At 39.8% G+C, this 22,236-nt stretch overlaps 1 protein-coding gene across 1 annotated transcript in view; it reads right to left on the reverse strand.

Moving 5' to 3' along the window:
- tln1 (talin 1) overlaps positions 1 to 22,236 on the reverse strand; it is a 153,233-nt gene that overhangs the window by 73,081 nt on the left and 57,916 nt on the right. Inside the window, exons 11-19 of the mRNA XM_036133598.1 lie at positions 20,463 to 20,618; positions 18,825 to 18,926; positions 18,602 to 18,678; positions 16,616 to 16,796; positions 11,044 to 11,157; positions 10,675 to 10,783; positions 6,522 to 6,730; positions 6,333 to 6,431; positions 1,537 to 1,704 (exon numbers count right to left, since the gene is read on the reverse strand). Coding sequence (XP_035989491.1) covers positions 1,537 to 1,704; positions 6,333 to 6,431; positions 6,522 to 6,730; positions 10,675 to 10,783; positions 11,044 to 11,157; positions 16,616 to 16,796; positions 18,602 to 18,678; positions 18,825 to 18,926; positions 20,463 to 20,618 — 1,215 coding nt within the window. The remainder of the gene's footprint in view (positions 1 to 1,536; positions 1,705 to 6,332; positions 6,432 to 6,521; positions 6,731 to 10,674; positions 10,784 to 11,043; positions 11,158 to 16,615; positions 16,797 to 18,601; positions 18,679 to 18,824; positions 18,927 to 20,462; positions 20,619 to 22,236) is intronic.

The raw sequence follows: 22,236 nt of genomic DNA on the forward strand, positions 1-22,236 counted from the left end.
TGGTTGTGTTCGACATGTGACAATGTGGTATATTCTCCATATTTCTACTGTAAGGGGAAGGGATGGGATGCAAGACAAAAGCCCTTTCTTCCAAAGTACACATTCAGACCAGGCTAAAATCTCCTAAAACCTTGTGGAAGAATGAGTTTTGTTCTGATGAAACCCAACTTGATGCTTTAGGAAACAATTCCAAATAGTATGTTTGACCTAAAACAACAAAGAGTATCACCAACAGAATACCATGCCCACAGGTAAGCACTGTGGTGCCAGCATCATGGCAGATGGAACCAAAGGTTTAATCCAGAGGGATGAAACCATAAAAATTTAAAATGACCTGTTAGTTTGAACCCAAAACTTGATATTCCAAGGAAGCAACTCAGATATTTTGTTCCAAGGGTGTTGAACCAGGAACACATTGAAAGTTGAGGACTTTGAGTTTGATATCCTTACTTTAGAGCCAACCATCATAATATCATGGACTAGTCAAAGACCAGACCTAATTTAAATTAGGTCTGGTCTTTGATCAAATTTCAAGACTAGTAAACTGATGCTCCAAAAACACACGTAATTTTGTGGAGAAGAATGGGTAAAGATTTCAGTGTCTTTATGTTCAAAGCTAGAGCAGACATACTCCAAAAGACTTGCAGCTATAATTCCACAATATGATGGTTCTATGTAATATTGACTCAGGAGGGGCTACAGGATCCTCTGCAGGATTCTATTTGTAAAGAATTGAAATTTTAAAACACTTTAAAGTGTTGGCGCATTACATGAAACCTCAATAAAAATATCTTTAACTTAGTTGGGCTACGTTCCCACTTGATGCTCAATTCCGATTTTTTGCAGAAATCAGATTCTTTTCAGTTGGCCGTTCATACTACAATTAAATGCAACCCTATCATACTGCTGTCTGAACGGCTTAAGACCACAAAACGACACGCATGCACAGATAACAGAGTTAGACGTCACACAGCAGCGCACTGTTTGCGGAAGTAATGGTGAATGTAATTGTCTCTAGAAGTGTTCAATAAAGTTTTGTAAAAAAATAAAATAAAAAATGGATACCGGCCGGCATCTCTCCTTGTTATTATTAGAAAGCTGCTGAGCATATATGGATGTGGTATAAATAGGATTTTTTTCCCCTGGGTTTGTGGTGCAATGATCTGAATTGGGCCGTTCACACTGCAATAAAACAAGACAGATATGGGTTCGCATATGAGCAAAAAAGATCGGATTTGGGTTGCATTTCCGTGCAGTGTGAACGTAGACTTAGTCATTGTAATGTGACCAAATGTGGAAAAACTTCAATGGTTATGAATAGTTTTCCATGGCATTGTAGAGATCCAGCCACTTCCATGTACAAAATGTAAAAACATATATATGCAATATTTTTCACTAAACATTTCCATGGTCATAATGTCCTGCCTAACAGGTGTCCACTTTTACAGGAAAATCCAAGTTTTTACAATAACAGTTTTCATTTTTTGAACTGTCAACACAGTCGTTCCAGCACATATCTCAGATCCCAATACTCACCCTGGTGCAGGCGACCAGCTGAGATGTGGACAGAGCACACTGTGTGGCTGCTGCAATGACTCGGTTCTGCTGGGCAGAGTCCTCCGTCTTCTGGGCCACATTCTTGGCTTTGAGCACCAGAGCTGCTGCAGCATTAGCCACAGCTTTTGCCAACTGCATCAACATGTCCTGTCAAAAGTAAACAGTCTGATTATCACTGCAGGGCAAGAGAGGGGCAGACACTAATCACAATGTCGTGGATCACAAAGAAACCTCAATGGTAATAAGATTGCAGGGTTCATATTTTTCATTTACATGATGGACTGTGAAATCAAGCAGCTACAATCAATCAGCATCTTAATCAATATGAGCCATGATTGGATCGATAGTTGATCTAAATAGTACGGCGAATGATCAGTAGGAATGCCAACCAAGAGAGCAAGACAGATATTAGAAAGAAGAGGCACACACTCTAATGAAGTTGTAACTATTCCAGACTGTCTGCTCTACGCATGTCTAAAGGATGCCACACCATATTATTACTAAAAGCAGGAGCACTTAGTAACTACTGCTGGGTAGGCCTTTGTGATCTTCCTCGCTACATTACTGATTGCACTTCCAATAAAATACAACAAAGAATTCCAGCTGTATGAAATATTTACAGTTCATCTTTTGCAGGTGCTCATTCAAGTGTTAAAGATGTTTAGTATAAGTAAAAAAGCTTCATCAATTAAAATGTATCCCAAAATTTCCCAATAGGGTTGTTTTAGATCCTACCCAGGCTAAGAAAGTTTGTACCAGAACAGTCTCCTCCAAATCTACAGCAGCAACAGGCTGAGTGAGATAAGTCTGAATTCATTTTAAACAGACATTTACTGATGTATAAAATCACATCAGCAGTCGAAGGTTTGGACTCACCCGTTATCATTTAACAGCTTTTCCTTATTTTTCCGACTTTCTGCCTTGCAGATACATAGTGAAGACAGCAAAACAATGACTCAAAAGTACATAGAATTGTGTACCAAACAAGATTGTGAAATAACTCAAAACATCTGCATATTTTAGCTTTTTGTAAATGCCTTCCTTTTGTTTTGGTTACTGCTTTGGTCACTTTTGGCCATTTCTGGATGAGCTTTATCAGGTTAGTCACCTGAAATGGTTTTCCAACTATCTTGAAGGAGTTCTCAGAAGTAGTAATAAAATTAAAGGCTAACCGTTGAATAACTAGGTGAATCCAAAATTTTGACTTGTAGTGTGCCAAAAATTATTTAATCAACTAGTTATCATCAAAATGTCCTAATTGACATTTGTAATGATGTGTTTTTGGTTTAATACTCAAATCTATTCTAAACTCCAGTCACTTCGGCACTGGTCACTTCTTGAAACACAGTAAAAAAGAACAAATTGTTAGCTGAAAAACCTCCACATAGTCCTGAGTAAAAAACGAATGAACACATGGAGTTTATTTTTGAGCCCATTATTCTGCAAGATCTGGAAAATATTTTCTTTTGTAAATAAGAACCAGGTCAAAGTGACTGTCTAGTAATGTGGACGTTCACTGTGTCAAGCAAGTCTCTAGGCTAAAGCACACTTTAATTATGTCACCATTTTTTCCCATATTTTGTAATCCCATGTATTTACTTAAAATATATTGTGTACAATATCATAATGCTGAGGAGCTTCATTTACTTTTTATAGACAGTGGAGAAGAGAAAAACACCAAAACATATAACCAGCAATAGCAAGTGAGAAACAAAATTAAATTACCCTTCATTAAATTTCACTTAGCTTAATTTTCAAGAATTAGGGCCTGCTCTAGAACCATAATGTATTGATGGTGAACAAATGTTCTATCAGGTAGAATTATTCCATGATAAAAATGTATCATCTCTACATCCTGAAACTGCTTTAGATTTGTGGGAGGAAGAAACCCCAGACCCCTGGCCTACAGCCTTCTAGTGTTTCCTTGGCTCTCTGAAAGGCTTACTGGTAAATGAGTGCAAAAAAAGTACTGTGCAAATATACAGTCAAGGCCAACAGCTTAGCTAATGATAAATGGTGTAATTTACAGATTTAGCTATTTTGGTTTTTGTCCAGACAGTTTACTTTAGATATTATACATGATGGTCAGTTAATACGTAAAGTATTAACATTACAAAAGAGATTATTTGAAATAGTGTACTTTGTAACAACATCTTTTTACAGCATATTTTAACTAAACGTTCAACTAACTTCCTTTCAGTACTGTCAGATCATCAGCACAGGTGTAGGTGTAAACAGAGACTAGCTAAAACTACTGGTCATCTAATTATCAGACTGATTGTTATAAAAAGGTAGAGATATGCTTCTGTTAGCAATGGATGCATGTATCAGTGTGAAAACCTCTGGCCAAGACTGTATAATGCTGTTTGGATGTAAAGTGCCTTGCTGGTGTGTGCCGGACATATTACCTGCAATCACATTGGAAGGTAATGAATTCCCAAAGGAAGAAATGTGAACCTCTAAGGATTATGATTATTAGTAAATTTTTTACAGTTAACACAACCACTACAAACCCATTGACTAACTTTATTCCTACTATCTAGTAAATGCAAAATATTTAGTGATTGACATTAAAGATCCAGTACTCTACAGTATAGTATATAACACATAGTAATACACTTGATTAACCAAAAGTAGTCATGCACTTGTCTTGTGGACACATTAGTTACCAGAATTGGAACATTAGAGGAAGTTCTCCATCCTGCACCCCTGAAAGATCCTTTACCCCGATGCTGTCAAATATATTCATTAAACATGAGAGAAAGTTTTAGAAGGCGAGCAAACCCTCAAGGTCTTAAAGACTAGTTTGGTAAAGAACTACAGGAAGAGTAATGAGTTTAGATGTACCTTTCAAAACTAAATAAGATTATGTTCATTAATTATTTTAATATAAAGACAGTATTAAATCAAATATTTCATTAAATAAATGGCATCATGGAGATCCACACATCTGTGATTCATAAGAAATGGCAAAATATTTTATTGTTTCACTTCAAGTCGAACTCATAAGATGTCATAACAAAAACGTCCTCAGTACTTGAGCAGCCTTTTACCAAGCACTTTATGCTTACTTGAGTTATTTCGTTGGTTAACTACAACTTACTTCTATTTGAGTAAAATAATATGGAAGTAATGCTACTCTTACTTCAGTATAAACTCTACCCACCTCTGTTGTTTGGTAGGTATATGACTAACGTGTGCAGCATTGCATGTTCGAGGGAGTAGCTGCTTTAGTTCAGGATAAATTACTTGTAAACCCAGACCACTGCATTTAGAAAAAACGTTGCGTGCAACTCAGGAAGCCACTCAAGAGTGTTGCCAGTTATTGTGGGAGAAACAAGCAACCAGCGCTATGACGGCTACTTTCTAAACAGTATAAATGAAGGAGCCTAAAATCACTGATGTGCTCAGCAGCCGTGCACTGGAACACAGTGCTGTGCATGTCTAGAGGTCCCTTTTCCCCTCCGTCATCAGACTCTTTAACAAATGTTCAATAAATCCTGACTTTTTGGGTTACATATTATTGCAAAATCAATGATATCATACGTTTAATGTGCGCTGTTTTTGAATAGAAAACCATACATAAAATTTGTCCACTCTCCTTTCACTTCATGTGGTGCCGGGAACAAACCGAGAAAGCTCGGTTACACTACTTTTTGAGCAATGGGATCCGACCGCATCATAACAAGATGAAGGTATGAAGAAAACAGTACAGCTATTAATGGTTTTTGTGGAGCCATGACTGCAACTGCTTATGGACGTCTGTGTAGATGTGTATTGGGAGCCAGAACAGTGACAAACATTACCGTATTGGCAGTTATCAAAACCCAATAAAATTGATGCTAGTCCAGTCTGTAAACGATTTATAAACTTAGCGTGAATGATAATACGATGACCAAAGTTAGCTCCATAATTATCTATTTTCATAATAGCGCAACTGTGCCCACCACTGATTGCAACAGACCTCCAAACTTCATGTGGCCAACAGATTAGCCGAAGAACATTGAATGGCAAAGTTCCTCGAATGTGTTTCCATGACCAAAGAGCTGAATCCAGGACTTGCAAAATGTTGGATGCAGTGAGGTAAAGCACAACGACACTGCAGTTCTCCTGGCAACTGGTCTCCAGTCTTCTAGAGCCCAGTTACCCGACTGCGTGACTGAGGTGTACACCTTGATGTAGAAGGGATTATGATGGGATGCTGTTTTATCAGGAATTTCAAGAAAGAAACTCTTATTAGTCGCCTTGTTTCCAGTGATAGGAACTTTTAAGGCTATACAATACAAAGACATTTTGGACAATATTCCCAATTCCAACATGACTGTGCACCAGTGCACAAAGCAAGGCCCATTTGGACATGGATGAGCAAGGATGGTGTGGCAGCAACTGACCTGTGTGCAGGTCAGTTGCTGCACATGCACCTGGCCTGGAGAGTAAAACACCTTTCGGATAAATTGGAGTGCAGACTACGGGCCGGGCTTTCTCATTAATCTTCAGGGTCTAACCTTACAAATGCACCTCTGGAAGAATGCTGAAAATTCCCATAAACACTTCCAACCCTTGAGAAAAGCCTCACCAGAAGCTGCTGTAGCTGGAAAGATTGAGTTGACATCATATCAAACAGTATAGATTAGAAGAAGGTTATCACTCAATTCATGTGTGTAAAGGGAGAAAAGTTAAAACTACTAGTAAGTATAGTATATATTATTTTACATTATATCATATAACAGACCTCCTTCTCTGATTGTAAGCTGTAAAAGTAAATATTGAGAAACCTGGAACTGTGGATCAGTATCTGTCTCTCCAATGTGAGACAGCAGCTCTCCACTGGCCTGCCCAACATTTCCTGCAGCCTGCAGCAAGACCTGACGGGGCTGAAATAGTAATATATGAAGAATAAAAACATTAATGAATGAAGACAGTCATAACAAAACATGTTTCCTCCTCGTAGAGCTGCTATCTACCTCTGCATTTGCTGGCTGAGCTGTCTTTAGCATGTCCGAAACAGCACTGGCCAAATTCTTGGCAGCACCTAGCAGCTGTTGCCCGTTTCCACCTTCGTCGTCCATGAGGGCTGCCAGTAGTTTCACACCCTTTGACATCTCAGTCAGGTTGGAAGAGATTGTGGTGACTGCACACCCAACTGCTGTGTAATCCGTCTCAGCTGGATCACCTTAGCACACAGAAGGCAACTGCATTTATTCCCAAAGTAAATATCTTCTTCTCAAGTGCATCAGAACCACATTCACCGGACAAACTAGAATTTGTCATCAGCATTTGGCACAAAAAACTACAACACTAAAACAACAATCTCAGTGAGAGAAAAATATGAATGCAAGAATCTTTGTAAATAATATTTTTGGTACACAGCGCATCACAGAACTTGTATGGACCAATCGAGACTAGTGCATGTTTCCCTTTGTGAAGTACTATAGATTACTGGGTTGTAAGAATGGGTAATCTATATGTCCTACTGGGATAAGCAAAAAATGTGATTAAAGCTGTGAAAACAATTAACTTTATTAGAAAATGGTCAAAACTCCAACAATTTACAGTATGAATTAAAGTGTTGCTTTTGCTATTTGAACTCTGGTTCTCTATTACAGCGTTAATTAAAATCCATATATTTAAATGACTAAATACAACTCTTAGGTATTGTTTATAGGTAATTGAGCAACCTGATCAGTGATTGGTGTTTTAAACAGGGCTCTTATGGGTTTCATTAAGTAAAATGTAAGACATTTTAAAGACCTTTTAAGATCATTATGAAGTAAATGATAAATCAACACGACATTACCAGAAAACTTTAAAAGAGCCCATACATTTTTACAAGGAAACCTTGATTGTTATCAATTTATTTATCAAAGAAGATTCAGTTTAATTAAATAAAAAAGATTAAGTCTTAAAAACAATAAAACAGTTATCTTAACCAAAGTAATGTTCCCAACATAACAGTACCGTAATATATATCTACATACAAAATATCCCTCATGCTCGGGTTCTGAACTCCTCCATGGTTCTGTTTTCTCCTGAGTTAAAGCTGAAATGGAGTTTGGCCCCATAAGGATGAAAGACTATGGCAGATTCTGAAATTATACTGATAGTCCAGGGAAGACAGGTCATCCACGATTACCATCTAATGTAGAACAGATTACTGGATCAATGTGTGCTTCTGTGCTTTTTTGTCTCTCTTGTTGTGTCTCTGCTCTGTCTTCTGTAACCCCAGTCGGTCGAGGCAGATGACCGTTCATACTGAGCCCGGTTCTGCTGGAGGTTTTTCCTTCCCGTTAATGGGGAGTTTTTCTTTCCACTGTCGCTTTATGCTTGCTCAGTATGAGGGAATGCTGCAAAGCCATGTACAATGCAGTTGACTCTCCCTGTAGCTCTACGCTTCTCCAGGAGTGAATGCTGCTTGTCGGGACTTTGAAGCAATCAACTGGTTTCCTTATATAGGACATTTTTGACCAATCTGTATAATATGATTGATTTTGACTTTGTAAAGTGCCTTGAGATGACATGTTTCATGAATTGGCGCTATATAAATAAAATTTAATTGAATTAAATAGTGATTCTGAAGTTCGGTTGCAGCTCACTGCCATTTTTTTTTTTAAATATCTAAATATATTTTTTTTTCCAGGAAACAGAGAACAAAGATCCCCCAATTCACAACAATTAAATCTATTCCACATTGATCCAGTCTGGTGATGTTATAATTTTATGATAAATGTACTTAACTATTTAAAGGTCCCTGCAGTGACCTTTATACCAGTACTTTCAACAACAACTAACCTACTCTGTTCTCTGAGAAGTATGTAACTCAGAGTTGGCACTGATGATATAACTCTACAACTATAGCCCCTTTTCCACTGACCCTACTCGATTTGGCCCACCCTACTCCGCCCTGCCCCACTCGTCTTTAATCAGCACATGTTTTTCAACCAGCCTACAAATGCCTGGAAGAAGGAATCACCTCCTGGAGGTGTGGCCTTTAACCCCAGCCCCAAGTCTCGTGTGCAACGTTAACTTTTTTAGGAAATCTGTGAGAAACGGTAAAGAATAAAAAAGTAAATAACTCATTATAAATTAGTGCTGTCAAACGATTAAACATTTTTATCGCGATTAATCGCATAATTTCAATAGTTAACTCGAGATTAATCGCAAATTTATCGCATATTTTATCTTTTTATTTCTGAAGGTGTAAAAGCCTATTTGGGCATTTTAATATGCAATTTTGCAATAAATGACACTAGTAAGAAACATGCTTGTACCAAAAAAAAAATATTTTTTATTTTCAGGCATTTTCAGAATTGGAATGAAAACATCCTGGTGCCATAAAATGTTCAACTCTGGCCAATAATGGCTAAAACGCCCTGATGTTTACACAATGTGTAAACAAATGTGTAAATAAATTAATATTTCATGCCGAAATATTTTTTTTGCTTCGTAAACAAAGAAAGACATGGTATTAAGCATTTACATATAAAGTAATTTTTACATTTTAATCAAGTTTTTCTCACACACATCTAATCCTGAGCTTTCACATCAACAATAATTTCTTTGTATGTCTTCGCATGCTGTTTATATCCACATACATACAGTTATTTTAAAGCGTGGAAAAAAGTTTTAAATTTCCAGGTCATTCCAGAGTCTTACACTTTGCTTCCATCTGGGACAGGAGCTTAAAACCCTTGAAAGAGAACTGTTTAGCACAGCTTCATGTGCTGACACTGTAACTCCAGGGTGTAAAAACATCTTCAGAAACAATCTCTGCTCAAAATGGTGATCTACACCGCATGATCTACCTTCTGCAGTCATCATCAGCTACTGCAACCGTAAACTGCAGAAAATACGGGGAGAGTTGCTCCCTCTGCTCCTATTTCAGGATGCGCTCCAGCACGTAATGAGGACGAGGGATATTTCAGCTGGTTATACTCACTGTGTCTGTAGTGCAAGCATTGCCACTTAGTTTAGAGCCCAAATAAGCAACTTCACTTTCAGAAACAAGCCCAAAAAAAACTGCAGCCAGCAACTCATGAAATTTACAAGCAACTTTACAAAAAACAAGCCCAAAGTCGCATGAAATAAGCGGACTCAGCAACAATGAGTGCGGGTCTATTTTGCTACAGTCTCTAGCGTTCTTGGAACTACGGAAAGCGCCAAGGGTAAAAAAAATAAAATAAAAAATAAAAAAACAGTCCAGAGGGCGCTGCGGGGAAAAAAAAACATTACCACAAAAAAATAAAAACATTAAGCAAAAACATACAAATAATGTTTGTATAACTGTATATCCAAGACCGTCTTAAATATTTTTAAGGATAAAATAATCCATGGGGAAAAATATCTGGATCACACATCAGTTTAAACTCAATCAAAAAAGGCACTGCTGCTCTCTGCCTGCATAGGTGTGTGTGTGTGTGTGTGTGTGTGTGTGTGTGTGTGTGTGTGTGTGTGTGTGTGTGTGTGTCTGATGGAGTTGCATTTAGGGCTTTATAGGAGGATGTTTTAGCAGCAGCCACTGTGGAAATGGCATCTGACCATAGATAAATACTTATATTGGATTGTTGCGCTGAGTGACCTTTGGTCAGAGGAGCAGGCAGCCCCCCTCCGCTGCTCCTCTCCCCCAGGAGAAGACAGAGATCTTCCACACACGATGGTTTGATCAGCAGCCGTGCACACATTTTTAAGCCAAACACGTTTTAAAAAGATAAAACTAAACAGGTTTCAGTGTAAAATGAGAGAAAGCCTCAGTAAAACCGTGGACCAGCTAGAGCGCGTCTGGGTATAGAAAACTGAAGTGTTATATTCAGTTTGACCCGCTCTGTTCATGGTAGTCCTTAATTTTAATGTCGCCTCTCTTCAGTTTTTATTGACTTCCTCGGAATAAAAACCTTCTAGTTTCTCCTCGCCCCTCAGTCAATCACTGAAAAGCAGCGTGTTCACATCAAAGCCCCGCTCAAGCCCACTCAGTCTGACCCTGCCCTGAGCAGGAAAAACTTGGGCTGGCTCTACTTAGCTCGTAAGCGGTGGAGCCAAGTAGAGCCCAGCCAAACAGAGCCTGTGGAAAACGAGCTTTTAAAACACCTAAAAAAATAAAAAGTTGATGTTCTCTTCTTTCACCTGCTGTGAGGTTGACCATAGATGCTGTGCCTGCTGTGATAGCATCCACCTGGGAATGGATCTCATGCTTGGACTCATCCATCTTGTTTTTGCGCCAGGCTTGGGATGCCTGAAAAAAAAGAGGAACATAGTGCAAAAAATGTCAATGGTCCCAAAAGAACAGTTCTGATTTATAAGGGAACCATGCAGCTAATCTAACTGTAGCTTTTGTTACACTACATTCTAGATCCTTCGCGTTGATATAGAATTCAAAAGCCAAATAAAAAAAAAAACTTCAGTTGTCCACTTAGATATTTCAGGGTTGCCTAACCAGCCTCTTGGATGAAGCCCCAAAATCATTTCCTCCAGCAGACAAAAGGTAAAACTCACTGCATCGGTTCCTAATGGGGGCAGGGTATCGAAATCATCTAGAGAGGCCTGGGCTGCCTGAACAGCCTGCATGCTGGAGTTGATGGTTCCAGTTAGGGCTTGCTGTGCTGATGTCTGTGAAAACAAAAAGGAAGTAAACATCAGTACAACAAATTCAGACACATTGCCAGGACCTCTGTCTGGCCGGGACATTTCATAGTTCCTGAGAACTCTTGGGAAATCCTCAGAGGTTGCTCCCATTGCATGATTTGTATATAATTGTTGCATACCATGCAAGAAAAAAAGTTCTGCCGAGATGATGTGTAAATAAAACAAGGTGCAAATACTCCCAAACCAGGGCTGCAAGAACAAAACAATGTCATTTTGTTCTAGCGGCCCTGGTTTCTTGTTCTGGTGAACTATGTATAGACCTTAAGACTAGATGACATAGACACACAGGACCTGAGGTTTGGCTTTAGGTGTTGGGGTTAATGCTTACACACATTTCAGATGCTCGACTTTATGCTGACCTAACTCTCGCCAGATGGATTTGGTTCTGCAGCGCTCCACACATCCATCTGGGATTGCGCCATCAGAGATGCATTTCAGGAGGAGGGCCTTTAGGGTTTATACAAGAATGAGTAACTCTAATGTAATGCTTTTTAAAAGCTCTTAGAAATTATTTTAATGCCATGGTCAACCTCTCTCTCTACCTCTCTCTCTCTCTTTGACAGTCAAAACCTCAGTTAAGTCATTTTTATCATGTAAGGAACAAGGCAAAGGTAAAACCTATTATTTCAAGGCAAAAATATAGAAACCCTACTCCAAGCCTTCATTTCATCATGGCTGGATTAGTGTAATTCTCTTTTATCTCTGAATCGGTCAGTCCTCACTCAGATGTCTGCAGCTGGTTCAAATGCTGCTGCACACCTTTTAAAGGCATACTATGCAACATTTTTCAGTTCATTAATGTGTTTTATACCGTTTTGGATGATTAAATGAGTAATTTCAGGTCGAACTAAGGTTTTCTCGGCCGCCCTGGTGGTCTGTGCAGGAGCTCTCGGCCCGCACCCACAGGCTCAGGAGTCTGGTGCAAGACTGCGAGAGTTGGTCTCGCTTTACGGCGAGAACTCCATGTGTTTTTGCCCTGCCATTCACTATATGCACGCGCGAAAGCAACAAAGAACCGCGTGTTAACGTCAAATAAACATGCAAGCATATCGAGTTTTCTTTTTTTTTTTTTTTTATTATTATTTCTTTATTTATTTATTTTTTTTTAATGTTGGTGAGGCGGTAGAGTGAGTTTGGCGAGGCGGCAGCCTCACCAAGATAGCGCTGCGGGAAACCCTGTTGTTCATACCTTCACTGTGTTAGTCATTGTTTGTACTGCCGTTTTTTCCACTTTTCGTTGCGTTCGCCTGTCTGCTAAGCTCATAACAACCGCGCCTGGCTTGATGGAGAAACCAGAACAGCTGAGCATCTTTATGACAGTGCACTTTTACTTTCGCCCTCTGGGGGGAGCCTCGCTGGAAAATCAACCCCGGTTGCATAGTATACCTTTAATGGCAAAACATAAAAAGAGCACATTAGCCCATCCTGGCCTCCCTTCACTGGTTGCCTGTTTATCTTAGAGTTCAGTTTAAAGAACTTCTGTTTGTTTTTAAGGTTTTAAACAGCTTTGCCCACCTTACTTAAATGAGCTTCTCCTTCACCTTTACAACCCTGCTTGCTCATTGACGTCATGCTGACCAACTGCATTCATGGTCATTCACAGTTCTGAGCAGAGACTTACAGAGAACCGAGCCGAGCCGAGACCAGTCTGAGCTTGGATCAGTTAACCAAGATAAGACGACCGTTTACACACCACACTATCCCGGTTCCTTGGTTGCTCCTCGCCTCCTAGTGGCAATCTGCAGTACTACCACTCTTTGGGATTGAAGGCGGAAGCAGCAAAACAAAACAGGGGCGCCCGTAACATTCAGGATGTTATGGTTGATATTGTGATATTTCGGTGTTTGCGGAGAGTCAGGGGAAGAAGGCAACCATTGGTGAATTTACTTGACAGAGTCGGCTTTTGGGACGTGGATAAGACAAACAAGGATTTACAGATGCAGGAAACAACAGACGCTGAGGTTTATCACACTGCTAAGCAGAATCATCTCTGGAAACCGTGTGTCACGGTAAGAAAGCTAGTATTACTATGAATGTCTGAAATGTGTCTGGCTGCACGTCCCGATTCACACTCCATTCAGACACGACGGAAACACCGCGGACAGTCAGCTGACTGTAAGGGGGTGATGCGGTCTGCTCATGCGCTCTTTATCAGAAAACCGGGCCAGAAAAAAAAAAAACCAGGTCGAGACCTGCTCAGGAACTGGTCTGCATTTAGCGCGGTCCAGTTCAGTCTGCTGACCGTTTACACACAAGAGTTATCTCGGTTACCGAGCTCGGACTGGTCTCGGCTCGGTTAAAAAAGTGTAGTGTAAATGGGCCTTTAGAGGGAACAAGGCCTTCTCTATTGGGTCCCCCTAAGTTATAGAAAGACTTACCTTTGTACATCTGACAGGCCCCTCTGCTGTCCTGTTTTAAACCTGTCTTAAATCCTATTTTTACTCATTGGCCTTCAACCTTACTGAGATTTGATCTTACTCAACTCTTCTTGGTACTCGTATTTCTGCTGTGCCGGCTGGTTCTATTATGTTTAATATCAAGTTTTTTTAATTAAATATTATTGTTGTTGTTTTAAACTGTTGAGTCTTTACCCAAGTCATTTTATTAGATGTTATTTTGTTTTACCTCGTGTTAAACTGCTCTTTAAATAATGATGACAATGATGATGATTATGATCACAAGAAACTTTTGCATCATCACCCAGAAGCTGGAAAGAAAAGAGACAAAAACATTTTTACACCTCACTTAGTAACTCAAGGAATTATTTTAAACTAAATATGTTAGGCTAAAAAATTAAACTGTTTATTGATTGTTGTTTTTCTTCAATCCCACCGTTATGTTTAGTAATTTCTGCCAAAGGCTGCAGCATTTTGATTTAATCCATCTGAATGCAGTATTTGCAAGCCATACTCTGATTGGATGGAAAGAAACCTGTCTGTGATTGGCTGGTGAGGTGGACAGTTTTTAAAGTCATTAGCACACAGACAGAGTCGAGCTCGCGAGGAGACACGGAACCGAGGGCGAGCATAGTGGGTTGAGAAGAGTTTATCAGATTTGAGCACGTGCCAAACAGATTTTGAGCGCACGCACGTGATGTTTAAACGCTGAATACCTGTCTCACTGCGCTCTCAAACAAAAGACACGAATATCGCTTCAGAAGTTGGTATAAGCAATGCTGACTGAAAAACGCTGTATACCCGCGTACACCCTGGACTACACTGTCCGACTTCATGTGAGATTGTAAAGCATTGACACCCATTGTGCAAAGCTTAATTTTTTTTATAAACATGACAAAATCCTCGTCATCTTTACCATCGACAGGCTGCAGCCATGTCCTGAATTCGTCTCACCTCCACCCACTTTTGTTGAAATTTGCATTTTCCCATTCTCTAGCTCTTTCTCCGCCTTGAGCTTCTTTCGCGAACATTCTCCTGGTTCACCAACAATCCTGGTTCACCTCCAACTTTCTTAAATTGAATAATGACAAGACTGAAATCCTCTTAGTGGGAACAAAATCTACTTTATCCAAAGCTGACAGTTTCTCCCTTTCATTTGACAACTCCATAATCTCCCCCTCACCTCAGGTCAAGAGTCTGGGTGTCATCCTTGATAGTACCTTGTCCTTCTCCTCTCACATTAATAACCTTACCCGCTCCGCTTACTTTCACTTACGCAATATCAATCGCCTTCGCCCCTCTCTCTCCACTAGCTCCACCTGCACTCTTGTTCATAGTCTGGTCACTTCCCGCATTGATTACTGTAATTCTCTTCTTTTCGGTCTTCCTCAAAAATCCATTCACAAAATTCAGTCAGTACAAAACTCAGCAGCTCGCATCATTTCTAGAACCCCCTCTTTTCATCACATCACCCCAGTCCTGCAGCAGCTCCACTGGCTACCTGTGAAGTTCACAATTCAGTTCAAAATCCTCCTACTTACTTTTAAAGTTATTCACAATCTCTCCCCTCCATACCTTTCTGATTCATTTCAAATTTCTATTCCCTCCCGCATTCTTAGATCTTCTTCTACCACTCACTTAGTTGTTCCTTCAGCCCGTCTTAAAACCATGGGGAGCAGAGCTTTTTCTGGAATTCTCTCCCCCCTGACATCTGCAGCACCGAGTCTTTACCCGTGTTCAAATCCAAACTCAAAACCCACATGTTCAAGATTGCCTTTTCATTATGATTTTATATTACTTTCCTCTGTGTAATTTGTGTTGTTTCTTTTAATTATGACGACTGCTTTTACCATTTATTGTTTTTACATGTACAGTGACCTTGAGTGTTTTGAAAGGCGCTTGAAATAAAATGTATTATTATTATTATTATTATTCTAAAAACAAACGGCTTTACGATCAACCAGAAGCAGTTCAGCGCAAACACGCGGAATCAGTTATATCTGATAATATATCTGACAAAACCGTTTTTATGACCGTATTTTTCTTTAGAAAAAAATAATGCCACCGATAATCACATTTAATGACTTTTAATGCCAATTAAGGCCTTTTTTTTTATAAATTAATGACTTTTAATGCTTTTTAATGACCCGCGGAAACCCTGGGCCTTGTCAAAAATTCTTGCATATGATTTGATAAACCACTTGTCGTCATCTTTACTGATGTGCTACTTCAACCACTCACAAGAACCCATTCTTTGGTGTTCTTTTAAAGAGTTAATATTCGGTAGATTGGACAACACTGATGAAATAGCAGCATCAATGTTACCAGGTGACCAGATTTCTCTAATGAAAACCGGAGATGTCTCTGATTTTGCTAACCGGGCGGGCGCAGAGTCTGTTGGGCGGTTGGTTTGTTTTGCCCAATCTTCAACGGTGACGAGGCGGGGAAGGCGTGTTCAGCTCACCTCTTCTACTATGTCAGGACCAGATAAATACCTCTTGCTCCGTTAAACTTTTTTACTCCATCATCATACACTGAAATCAGGGACATTTCCAGGGTCATCCGAAATGGAGACTCGGGGAGGTCTGGTCACCCTTGCTTCCTTGCTGTGAGGCGCAATTGTTGTCTGAATCCGATTTGCTTCTGTGATAAATTACATCTACCAAAATCCCGCCCGGCGATTCTCATTGACTCGTCCATTTTATGTGATACTGAAATCCCTTCAAGTGGTAGCGAGTCCAGATGGATGTGTTGAGCCGTGCAGAGCTTTGCGGAACTACATCCATCTGGCGAGAGTCAATTTGACTTTATGCAGCATTTGCATCATTTTAGGGTTGAAAGGACAAGAGGTGAAGTGGAACATCTACTGAGATCTTGGCTAAAATCAGGCTAAATGCAGTCTAAAATTGGGAAGCTAGTGGGCCTGGCACTAAACCCAAGAAATCTGCTTTTAGCCCTGCTTGCATTTCAGTGAACCAATCAACCACCACCACCAAAAGTGCATCACCAGCTTATCTTGTTTTTACCAGTGGAGGCATGTGTCCCCTGTGCATCTGCCCACTAGTGATGTGCTGTTTGGCCTGAGGCATGGAACCCATCTGGAAACTCTCTGGACCTCCAGCTCCTGAGCGCATGATGGCTGGCAGGGCCACTGAGCCCGTCTCCATCTTCCCCATCTTGTTGAACTGCTGCTGCAGCACGGTGGACCTGGAGTCACATCAGAAACAACCTTTTGTTGAAGACAGGTTTTTAGCAAGCTATCCACCCACTAACTTTTAGACAGTACAAGATCAGAATGGTCAAATTAGGAAATATTTGAAAGTTTGCACGATAATGCAGTTAATGTGACTTTAAAGTTCTGCAGACCAAGCTAAGACATTTCTGTTTTTTACTGAGTAACAGTCCAGTCCAAAATGGAGTGGACTGTTACTCGCTGGCCCAAAGTTCTTTTTTTTTCAGTACTAAAGAAATTCAGCATTTTTTTTTATTTGAAAGTCAAAAATCTGGAGGAAGAGTGGAGAAACATACAATCCAACCAGTTTTCAGGTCTACTGTGAACTTTTCACAGATTTACATGTCATCTGCTGGTGTTGGACCACTGAGTTTTATCACGTCCAAAGTCAGGACAACCCTCTATTAGGACACATTAAAGAATTATTATATACTTCCTTCTGCTCACAAGCTTCATAGAGATGCTGATTTTATCCTCAAGCAGGACTTGGTACCGACCCACACTGCCAAAGGTACCAAAAGCTGCTTTAAAGACCATGGTGGCACCGGGCTTATTGGGTTTAGATACCTAATAAGGCCAGTATTGTTTGGAGGCAATACCAGCACCACCAATGAAGACAAGTTGAGACTGCTATTAAAGCAATCTGGGTGAAGTTACACAACCACGTTACGGTCATTTAGTTCATTATTTAGAAGGGTTTACCCTTTTTTATTAATATTTTATTTACATTTTTACTTTATACATGGACAATCAAGCACAAACAACCTTCTCCCCCAAGAAGTACTTAACCTATTTATAGTAACTGTGTTTGAGTGGAAATGGGATTTCTATATCCTCTACATCATGCATGTCCAAAGTGCGGCCTGGGGACCATTTGCAGCCCCCTAACTGCATTTCAAGAAAGATTTGGCTCACCAGCACAGGTGTGGCTGGTGCAGATGGTAAACTTTATTTTTATTAGGGCAAAATTATTACAGACAATATCATATTTTACAATTCAAAATGTTTGCACTGTGATTTAAAGTATTTTATTTTGAGTTGTGATGGTTTGTGCAGTTCTTGTCAGCTTGTCAGACAATGACCTGTCAACAAACCAAACCATTGATAATATTGATTACTGTTTAGAATTGTGATTGTTTGTGTAAATGACTTACCTCCCGTCTCTTCCTCTGCAGGGTGTTCAGGCTAAAAGATTCTCCGGGGGCCTGAACACCTTTTAAAAGGTTCCAGAAGAGTCCATTATGGATTGGGGGGGGGGGGAGTTACTCTATTTTGGTTGTTGTAGTATTTTAGGAATTTAGATCTAAATGTTTAGATATTTTTAGACTGTTTCTTAAATAAAGTGTAATCTTTTAGCAGTATTATTTGTTAGTGTTTGTATGTTAGAGTGTGAGTGTTTCCCTTGTGTGTTGGTAGATTTGGTTAATGGGAGGGGTTAGTGATCTATAAAAGGCTGCTTGTAAGAAGCTAGTGTGATTGTGGCTGCTCCTATGACCTGTTTGCCAATGTTGGAGAATAAACATCAAGTGAGTGCACCTTTTCTCTGCCTCAACTCTCCTGCTTAAGACAGCCTCTAAGGGCCAGTCTAACAACACTTCAGTGTAATTAAATGAGTTACCTTTTTTCAGAAAATAACACATTACAGTCCCAGTCCCAATATATATGTATATACAGTACCTGTGTATGATGAATTTATCATTTGCTTTTTGGATAAATGTACAGAAATTTACCTCGATTATTTCCCCACTGACTTGGCATAATTTAGCTGGAAAACACTTACTTTTTGGGTGACACAGAGTCTTCTAGCATAGTTGACTCCTCATCTCCCTCCAAGCCAAAGTGGTCCTTACTTTTTTTCTATAAATGACAGGAATGTGATGACACAAATACAGTCACTACCTGCTTGTTGTTGACCACACAACTTTACACAATTACCTGATGAATGTTTTCCTTAGGTCTGTTTAGAGTACTGGCCTGTACTGCATTTTAATGTTCCTACTGACCTTTTTAAGGATGATATCAATGTAACCAGCGATAAGCTGAGCTATCTGCTCTCCTTCAGTGGTTTGCACAGAGTAGTAGCCATCCTGGTAGTCTCCAAAGTCCTGTCAGTAGATCAATCGACAGCTCTGGATTAAAAGATGAACACATACAGCGTGGAACTAGAAGTCTGGTGTTCTGTCGGTGTGGCGTACCCTGTCAGATTAGCATGCTGGTAGTTGATTTTAAGATCTCCATCTGTCAGTGGAGACTATTTTATCGAAACAGCATGCAGATGGTGCTTGTTAGAAGATTTGATTTATGAAGGGGAATGCTGTTTTGACAGATTTTGACATGTTTAATCTTGATCAGTTTGGGGAACACTGCTAAACGCTAATAACTCAATGAAACACCATAGTTAACGATTTAGCAAGATATTACAATTGTTTGGCTCCACTTGCTGAAACAATCTAGAAAGCTTCAGTATACTATTTTTAAAACGCATGCGATTAAATTAAATTAATAAGGTATTAATACCAATATAATACCTTCTTTTTCAGACCATAAGGCATGCCATGAATTAACGTGTGTATGTGTGTCTTTGTCCACATATAAGGAGCACTAAATATTCTTCCCAAGTGTGTAATATCACTCCGCCCCTTCACGTCCACAGCTCTCTATCCGTCTCTGTCAGGAGGACAGAGTAGATGGACTACACTGCCCTGTTTCTAACATTAGGCCAAAATAAACTTTTATGTTGAATTAATGTACTAGCTTCATTGTTGATAGCACATATTCCGGGCGCGAGCTGTCTAAAGGCCACATATTCAGGCATGCTGGGACCTTGGCAGACTCTCCGCAGATGTCTTACCCTTTATAGTCGAGCATTCTACTGCCTAAATTTTTTATGGCAAATTCCTACAACTACCACAGTTTCTGCCAGTGGGACAAAGCGGCACAACGGATGGTAAAATGTGTGATTAGCTAGCTGAGCACCTAGAGCCATTTCTTTTCCAGCAGGCTCCCACCTGTCAGTGAGAACAGAGAGAGACTGTGATGCTGCGCGTATTTTACATGAATGCACTTCTAGTTTCGACATAACAGTCAGGCAGTCTTGTAGACAGCTCAAGGGTCCGATCAGGTAGTGACACAGAGTACCACAATGCTCCGGATATCCATTGAGCAGAGCGGCTTCATTGCTTACCAAAGTCATACTTAAACATTTTAACAGATTTTTTAGCGCATTTTACCACATAAAATCAGCCAGTAAGCACAACAGTAACCACCTATAAGGCACACCATCGAGTTTAGAGAAAATCTAAGGATTTTAAGTGCGCCTTATAGTTCGAAAAATACGGTACACATAAACCCATTGTAGTTGAAGGTTGCTGAAATGATGAAAGGAATTTTACGCATGCACAGTTATGCAGGTTTTAGCCTGGATGGTTTTTTTGTTGTTGTTTTTTTTACTTTATGGGTGTGATGAAGAGATTCTGTGATTCAGTTCTAAACAGTTCTCAATAAACTCCCAGTTTGCTGTTCCCAAGATGTATTTAATTGACGAGTTTGCGCGTTCTAATCTACTGTTTCAACAATGTCCTGATCCATTACCTTTACTGTATGCTGAGCAATGATTCAAATGTTTTGGCAAGATAACTCACCAAAGTGAAGCTCTTGGGTGATGCAGCCCAGCGTTTGATGTTGGTCAGGCTCCATTCCTGGATCACCTCTTTGGTCTTTTCATCCACTCTCATAACGCTCTCCTTGGTGATTCCCAGCAGACGAGGTACCAGTTTGTTTTTTCCCTTCATTTTTTCCTGCAGTAGATGAACAAACGCATAATCTTTTAGTTGACTTACGCCATTTAGCGTCTGAGCTATGGGCTATGGGGAGGGTTATCATCTACACTGAAAAAAAATAGAAATCGGGTAAATAAGTCCTGGTGCATTTCAATCATCCAGGTACAAAAATCAGAAAGAAGTTGAGTAGGTCCTCAGGGTGGGTTCTACTTTGCCGTTTGTCTTTTCTCTGAGAAACTTGTAGAGTTGGGTAAACTCAGCCTTATAAGCAGTACCTTTGCATAGTGGATAAACAGGTTTAAAGAGGCCTTCATAGTCGATTAGTTTTCCTTCTCGTTAAAGAGGAGTTTTCCTCTCCACTGTCGCTCCATGCTTGGTCAATATGAGGGATTGCTGCAAAGCCATCAACAATGCAGACAACTGTCCGCTGTTTCTCTACGCTCTTTCAGGGGGAGCGATTGCTGCTTGCTTGATGCGATCTGCTGGGTTTCCTTAGATGGAAAACGTTTTGACCAATCTGTCAGGATAATATAATTGAATTTGACTTTGTAAAGAGCCTTGAGATGACATGTGATGTGAATTGGTGCTATACAAATAAAAATTTAGTTGAATCAACCTAATAACCGATCATGCATTTTCTGATGGCCGCATATAGTTGCCAGAGGACCGAGTCGTGCTTGCAAGAAAGCATTGTAGGAAGGGTGGTGGTCTCTGGGTCTAATCCCTTACAATGCTGTTATTGCAAGCATGACTCAGCCCCCTGGTAACAATAAGTGACCATCAGAAAACTAACAATGGGTTGGTAGCCTGATGGTCCACTTACAACCAGTTTTGATTGTCACCGTTACACTTATTAATGTACTATGCGAAGGCTGAGTTTATCTGAAAACTCCTCAGACTGAAGAAGTCTCTCAGAGAATTGACACATCGTTTCAACAAAGAAAAACCCATCCAGAGGACCTACTCAATCTTTTTCAAGTAAATGTGATTTTTATCAGGTTCCACAACAGAAGTTAAATCTAACTTCAAGAGTACTAATACATGCAAAACAAAATTAAACATAGTTAAGCCAAAATGGAAATGTCTGTGAAAAAGTACCCCCGAGCAACGGAGCTGATTTCAATATTAAGGCAACACATAAAGTAGAGCTAATTTAGATATGAGTCAAAACAGATATTTCATCTACATTTAGCACACATATACAGCCAACGCTTTTATAGCTTTATTAAAATATGCAACAAAACAATTAGAAATTTATGAGGAACAAAACCCAGTACTAAATCCTGCAGAAATGCCGCAAAGCACAAAAACTCAACCAGTTTCCTTTTTGTGGCAATATCAATACACGAGAGAAAACCGTTTAAGGCTGACTAGAGATTAAAAGAAGTAGAATTTGTTTTCACGAAAGCAAAAAGTAAGTTGTTCAGCAGGAATCCTCATTCCCGGAAAAGTAAACAATCAAGGAACACAGTAATAGCAGAACAATGATCAATGGACATGAACAGTCTTGGACTTGTAGGCAGGTTAACCAAGAGATCCTAAGGTCATTCCCAGGTCACACACACACACAGAATATGTACATATGAATAATGTGTTTGGTCAATGTAAACGCCCAAGAGGGGTTGAGTTCTACTTA

This window comes from Fundulus heteroclitus, unplaced genomic scaffold (genome assembly GCF_011125445.2).
Source record: "Fundulus heteroclitus isolate FHET01 unplaced genomic scaffold, MU-UCD_Fhet_4.1 scaffold_64, whole genome shotgun sequence".
Taxonomy (NCBI): domain Eukaryota; kingdom Metazoa; phylum Chordata; class Actinopteri; order Cyprinodontiformes; family Fundulidae; genus Fundulus; species Fundulus heteroclitus.